Genomic DNA, 6,100 nt, shown 5'->3' with positions numbered 1-6,100 from the left:
CCAAAGTGTGTCATCAGTGAAGTTGTGATGCATCATGGTGCAACTAGTAGGTCCAATTTAGTCTACATACTGTACGTTGTGCATTCAAACAGTCCTGTTTATGCATACGGTATTTCCACCACTGGGTTTCAGCTGGAGGGCACTCGCCAAACTTTAACATGTTTCTTTCAAGTGTTTTATTGTCATTCAAGAGCAGCACTTACTTTCACTCATTCACACTCTAAAAACCCACAGCCTCATCAGGCAGCATAATGCATGCCAAGACTAAAAAGGCATGACCGACTAAACTGCTGTAGCTGGAGGATTTTCCCATTTGTCGCCGAGGCTTCCTCCTGCATTGTGGCAGTAAGACCTGGGGCATCGTTCGTTGTTGAGTGCTCTCTGGGAGTCTGGCTGGGCGGGGGGCATATATATATATATATACAGTCTCTCCAAGCTGGTGTGGGCCTAACTCTTCCGGAGGCTGATGTCGGCGCTGGTCAACAGGGCAGACAGGGATGTGTTATCCGAGGCCTCCTCTCTCGTCAGAACTAGGAAGGCCTCTCGACTGATCCCTAGCAGCTCACGAAGACCACTGTTCTCCAGCTGCCCAAAAAAACAGTATGTTTGAAATAGTAGTACTGTTAGTACTCAATGCTTTTAGTAAACAGAGAGAATACAGACAACCTGTGAGACTCACCTCTAGTTGCTTGATCCTCTCCTCGTCTTCACACAACCTCCCATCGTCCACTTCGATTGCCTTCCTCATCACCGTAGCCATCTCGTTGATCTTGTCTATGTGCACTTGCATTTCCTGCAGAGTCATAGAATAGAAACAATTAAATATTTGCTTTGAACTTCCTGGATGCAAGAGGAAAGGGTAGCTCCTGAGTGTAATGTGACAGTAGTAGAGGGTCCGTCACTCACTGTGGAGTGCTGCTCCTTTAGTTGGGTGACGATGGCTGGGTCGTCCTTCTTACTGGCCATGAGGAGTCTGAAGACCTGCTCCCTGTATTTAGTCATGATGAGCTCTATGGCCGACTGGTGTTCCTCCAGGGATGTTCTCAACTCTGCAGGGCGAGAAGACATGGATAAACACATTATACTCACATTTCTGTGGATTTAACCATACATGGTACTTTTTCAGCCTGTATTATGAAACCAATAAACAGAGTAGCTTCATTTGTTTTTCAGCCTCTCTCTCTCTCGCTCTCTCTCTCTCCTGTATCTCTCTCTCTCTCCTTTATCTCTTTAGCTCTCTCTCTCTCTCTCTCTCTCTCTCTCTCTCACAGCTCTACCTTTGTTTTCCTGCTGTAGGTCACGGATCTGCCGGTTTTCCTGCTGGATGCCCATGACGAGGTTGGAACGGGGCCGATGCCGGGCCACCTGGTTCAGCGATTCAATCTCCTCCTGATACTGCAAACAGACACACAGAACTCCAGTCAACTCAGTTCAACTCAATAAAGGTCAGTTAAAGGCAAGTGCATACGCTTTCGAACACCAATCAAAAGAGCTGCACCACCAGTGACATTGGCATTACCTGTTTCATGGCCTCCACCCTCTTGTTAAGGGACGTTGTCTGTTCAATAAGTACCTCTGCTGCATTGTCATGGCTGCGAAGTCTTTCCACCAACGACTTGGCGTCTGACAACACATTTTCTAATGAACACGTCATCCCTGTTTGAAAAAGTACACTGGAAGGAAAATAAATAAGGTTAAGATGCCGCTCCAAAGCCTCACCAAACTCAAATACATCATTAAATTTCTCCCCCTTCTCCCTAGAATGTGCACTTGCTCACTGCCCCTCAAGGATTTGAAAGCAATGGATTGGTATAAGTACGTGCTAGACAACCATATTTATCAAATCAGTCCTAAAGTAACTTTTCAGATCTTAGGCAAAGTTACTCATCATGCAAGGCTACACCTTGGCATCCATTACATAAACACCTGACTCAGATCTTGGCACATATGTCCTGAGCTTGTCAAAATGAATGGACTGAAATCCTGTCAGAGTCACCAGATCCAAACAATCCTAAACATGATAATCTGATCTGGACCCTCATTCATGTACCTTTCCTGCCTAAGTAGCTAGCTAACTCGTATAATCTCCTGGTCAGCAGGGGCGTATTCATTACGTAAACCGTTTACCCTTTAAGAACCAAACGGAAGCAAACAGAGAAAAACGAATGTTTCTACTGGACAAATTCAGGTAGGTCCCGCCCCGTTTGCTTCCGTTTAGGAAACGTTTTACAATAGAATCCCAGTGACTGAACAGTGGACACCAGAAGGATGTTTGCGTTTGCAAAGTATTCGAACAGGGTACTTTAGCTAGCTGATAACCTTCCTTACAAGCAGACTGTCGTAATCGGAATGATGTCGTTAGGCAGTTGTCTGTCAGATACTAGTTAGCTAGTATCCTTACAGCTAGTGAATCAACAAGGTTAGCTAGCTACAGTAGCTAGTTAAATGCTACGGAAATCAGGTGAATCGGTCACTGAAAATACAAGCAAACAAAAGCTGCAAGAGTCTCATGTTGGCATTGTATTTGCTGAACATTTGATATACTTAGCTGTAAGAAGAAAAGTGAAATTACACATAAAACAAACCAATACTCGTAGATTTACCTTAGCGAGAAACTCCTTAGCCAAGCTGTACACTTCCTGTTGTTCCTGCTGCAGTCTGGGAAATGTATGGGCACGTTCCGGATCCTTTAGATTAGAAGCGCTGCGCTGCTGTCCAACTGAATAGCCTCCCCTCCTTCTATATTCCAGTTAGGATAGCTAGGTCTATCAGACACTTTTCCCAATCAGATACTGATTACATTATATAAAATCTCTGATACTCCTTTCCCAGTTTTGTTTTCTTTCTTTCACTGTGTGCGTTGTGTACTCCAACCTGCGGGTGGCAACAACACGCTAAAAAACGTCTAGTCTGCCCGGAAATCCAAGGAGAGGGAGAAACAACAAAGATGGCGGACAGGCTAACGCAACTTCAAGATGCAGTGAATTCGGTACGATACATTTTTAATTTAGCTATTATTACACCCCACAAATGATTTAATGGTCAGCAAATTGTCATGTCACGTTTAGGTTGACTGACTTCTTAGTATTTGGAAGTGGACTAGGCTGAATAATGACAGTTAGCTAGTTGGCTAAGTTCTCGGTTGCAAGATTTGCTGAGCTAACGTTAGCTATCTAACAAACAATCACGTTATTTAATGTCTTATGTTTTTGTTTAATCAATATGCTCATGACAATATTTTCATGACGTGTTTTTGATGTCATTCAGCTTGCTGATCAGTTTTGCAATGCAATCGGGGTGCTGCAGCAGTGTGCGCCGCCTGCTTCGTTCAACAACATTCAGACAGCAATCAACAAGGACCAGCCATCTAACCCCACTGAGGGTAAGGACCTGCCCTAAGCTCAGATGTTAACTGTAATATTAGATCCAAGTGGGATACCATTGGGGCATGTTTGCCTTTGGGCCGGGCAACCTGAGTTCAAGACTTAAACCCACCGTTTGCTACACTGGTGTCAGAAGTGGGATGTACTCCACAGAAATAGAATCATTAATTCTATTTCTATGATGTACTCTCCTGTGATGCAGTTGGAGGCAAGGACGGACGTAGGAAGGCACTTGCAAGAAAGTTGGAGTGCTTCCCGTTCTGAGGGGTTTGTGTAATGAACCTAGCCAATGTAAGTCTGTTACGACCTTCCCCAAGTTGGAGCAGTGGTCAGTGTGTTTGCCTTCGGACGGGGTGACCTAAATTCAAGACACACCCTTGCCATTCGCTTACATTATATGTTAGCCACCAGCAATGTGAAAGTCATTTTTGACACTTTGCTGATACAAATTGAATCTCATGTTGCCCAAATATAATACAATTTGACGGAAATCACGACATTGACCGCACAGCGCTATTTGCATATGAACATTTTACGGATTACACCTTTCATTTGTAATGGGGTTGTTTTTTCTTTCCTTAGAGTATGCACAACTATTTGCTGCACTGATTGCCCGGACAGCTAAGGATGTGGACGTGCTGATTGACTCACTGCCCAGTGAGGAGTCCACGGCAGCTCTACAGGTATGGAGGTTGAATTGACTCCTGTGATTCAACAGGAGTGGAAAACCTCCAACTAGAGTGCCATTCCCATGTTGAAAGTTATTATAGTATGTTCTTTCAAGTGAAAGCGATAGTTCACTTCTAATTCTGTATTGCTATACTCTTACTTTGAAAATAGCATATGGGGCCTGGGGGAGGACTGGCTGGAATCTGTAACTACTTTGGTTACAATCCAAGTCAGACTTGTAAGTGGCTATCATTAGCATTGGTTACTATAGCCCTGCCCCGGACATACAAACAAATAGCTTGGGTAAATCGCCTTATAAGAAGTGTACGTGGGAGTATTGACACTCCACTCTCACTTTGGCACACATTACTTCAATGAGTTCAGCCTCAAATAACTACAATTTCTTTACATTTTGTATGGAGATTTGATGGACTTTCTTCCCTCTCTCTTTTTCCCCTCACCCCCTCTCCCCTCCTCCACCTTCCTTGTCTTACTCCCTGCCCCTCTCCCTAGGCTGCCAGTCTGCGGCAGTTGGAGGAGGAGAATCATGATGCAGCGGCACGTCTCGAGGAGGTGGTATACCGAGGGGACTTGCTACTGGAGAAGATCCAAGGTGCCCTGGCTGATATTGCTCAGTCACAACTTCGTACTCGCAGTGGAGGGCCCAGCCAGCCCACACCGCCCGAATCATGACCCCACACAACATGGGGCAAAGACATTCTCACATCACATCACTTTCTCACATAAACACACCAGAGGGTGCCAGTGTGTACAGGAAATCAAATAAGGAGCCCATTGGGTGGACCTGAACAGCTGACCTCTCAAGGAGCTGAATCTATTGAAAATCCTTCTCGCAATATGTGAGTAGGACATTGGGAAGTTGGTGCTTGGGGAATTCAGTGAGGCAAGCTATAAACCCACATGTTCCTTTACACAAGGACCTTGAGTTCTGCCAGCAAGGAACTGTTTACTCTGTCCTTTTCTTAGCACACGCTATTTTGGATTAAAGAGCACTGCTCCGGAGTCAACATCTGCTGTCATTTTCTTAACCCTGGTTATTTTGAGGATGCTAGTTAAGGGTCTGCTGACTTCTGTTGGTAGCCATTTTTGTACATACTGAAAGCAGCTGGTAAAAAGAACAACCATCCTAAATTGATAGAAGCCCATTTTACATGCTGCATGCCAGCAAATAATACCATTATAAAAGCAAGCCCTGTCGTGTTTGTATTATTTTATACCAATGTGTTTTATTTGGTTTATGAACATGTTTTTATCAACTGTTTATACTTTTCTGGCATAAATGGTATTTTAAAATAAAGTCAAGCGTTTGCATTTTATGTGGATTGTTAGTGCTGCACATTTTGATATGGAACACAGACAAACCTTGGCCCCACAGAAAAATGGCTTTCAGAATGCCCTGAATTGAAAGTGTTTTTTAAGTGTTATATATTGAAGGGATTCGATAATGCAGCCTGGGTTGAACCGGGCAATGGCCTGTCACGTGACTGGGCGAACTCGGTGAGGGAGGCGCACCCTGCTCAAATAGAACAGTAATCTGCGCCGCTCGGTGATATTGCCAACATCATACATCATTCAGAAACATACAATTTTTCCATAAAATTTTCATTGGTACGGCAGATAAAGCCTTTTAATCAAATGCAATATATTTTGCATGTGAAAAGACAGAATCCTACTCATTACTCCACGTGCTGAACATACAGTATCAGTCAAAAGTTTGGACACACCTACTCATTCAAGGGTTTTTCTTTATTTTTACATTGTAGAATAATAGTGAAGATATCAGAACTATGGAATAACGCATATGGAATTATGTAGTAACCAAAAAAGTGTTAAACAAATCTAAATATATTTTATATTTGAGATTCTTCAAAGTAGGCACCCTTTGCCTTGATGACAGCTTTGCACACTCTTGGCATTCTCTCAACCAGCTTCATGAGGTAGTCACCTGGAATGCATTTCAATTAACAGGTGTGCCTTGTTAAAAGTTAATTTGTGGAATTTCTTTCCTTAATGCGTTTGAGCCAATC

At 43.5% G+C, this 6,100-nt stretch overlaps 2 protein-coding genes across 2 annotated transcripts; one reads left to right on the top strand and one right to left on the bottom strand.

The window, feature by feature from the left end:
- Positions 1 to 29: 29 nt before the first annotated feature.
- Positions 30 to 2,653, bottom strand: LOC311139890 (FGFR1 oncogene partner 2 homolog). The gene is made up of 6 exons (XM_084174887.1): positions 2,604 to 2,653; positions 1,520 to 1,673; positions 1,278 to 1,395; positions 907 to 1,049; positions 680 to 793; positions 30 to 585 (listed from the first exon to the last, which is right to left on the bottom strand). Exons 2-6 carry the CDS (start codon positions 1,652 to 1,654, stop codon positions 448 to 450), a joined length of 648 nt encoding a protein of 215 aa, XP_084031013.1. The 5' UTR covers positions 1,655 to 1,673; positions 2,604 to 2,653; the 3' UTR covers positions 30 to 447.
- A 150-nt stretch (positions 2,654 to 2,803) lies between these two features.
- On the top strand, positions 2,804 to 5,394 carry LOC311139892 (mediator of RNA polymerase II transcription subunit 21). The gene is made up of 4 exons (XM_084174889.1): positions 2,804 to 2,989; positions 3,268 to 3,382; positions 3,966 to 4,066; positions 4,566 to 5,394. The coding sequence occupies exons 1-4, from the start codon at positions 2,948 to 2,950 to the stop codon at positions 4,743 to 4,745; spliced, it is 438 nt and encodes a 145-aa protein (XP_084031015.1). The 5' UTR covers positions 2,804 to 2,947; the 3' UTR covers positions 4,746 to 5,394.
- The last annotated feature ends 706 nt before the right edge of the window (positions 5,395 to 6,100 follow it).

The sequence above is a fragment of the Coregonus lavaretus genome (assembly GCF_964263955.1).
Source record: "Coregonus lavaretus genome assembly, chromosome: 13".
NCBI lineage: Eukaryota > Metazoa > Chordata > Actinopteri > Salmoniformes > Salmonidae > Coregonus > Coregonus lavaretus.
Note: the sequence above shows the minus strand (reverse complement) of the source record. Positions and strands in the feature narration are given on the sequence as shown.

Bases quoted from the DNA above. Each gene is read 5' to 3' on its own strand.
- LOC311139890 (XM_084174887.1), bottom strand. From the start codon at position 1,654: ATGACGTGTTCATTAGAAAATGTGTTGTCAGACGCCAAGTCGTTGGTG. The intron at 1,396-1,519 runs GTAATGCCAATG...GTCTGTTTGCAG, and splicing joins GGGTGGAGGCCATGAAACAG to TATCAGGAGGAGATTGAATC. The intron at 794-906 runs GTGAGTGACGGA...ATGACTCTGCAG, and splicing joins TAAAGGAGCAGCACTCCACA to GAAATGCAAGTGCACATAGA.
- LOC311139892 (XM_084174889.1), top strand. From the start codon at position 2,948: ATGGCGGACAGGCTAACGCAACTTCAAGATGCAGTGAATTCG. The intron at 3,383-3,965 runs GTAAGGACCTGC...TTCTTTCCTTAG, and splicing joins GCCATCTAACCCCACTGAGG to AGTATGCACAACTATTTGCT. The intron at 4,067-4,565 runs GTATGGAGGTTG...CCCTCTCCCTAG, and splicing joins AGTCCACGGCAGCTCTACAG to GCTGCCAGTCTGCGGCAGTT.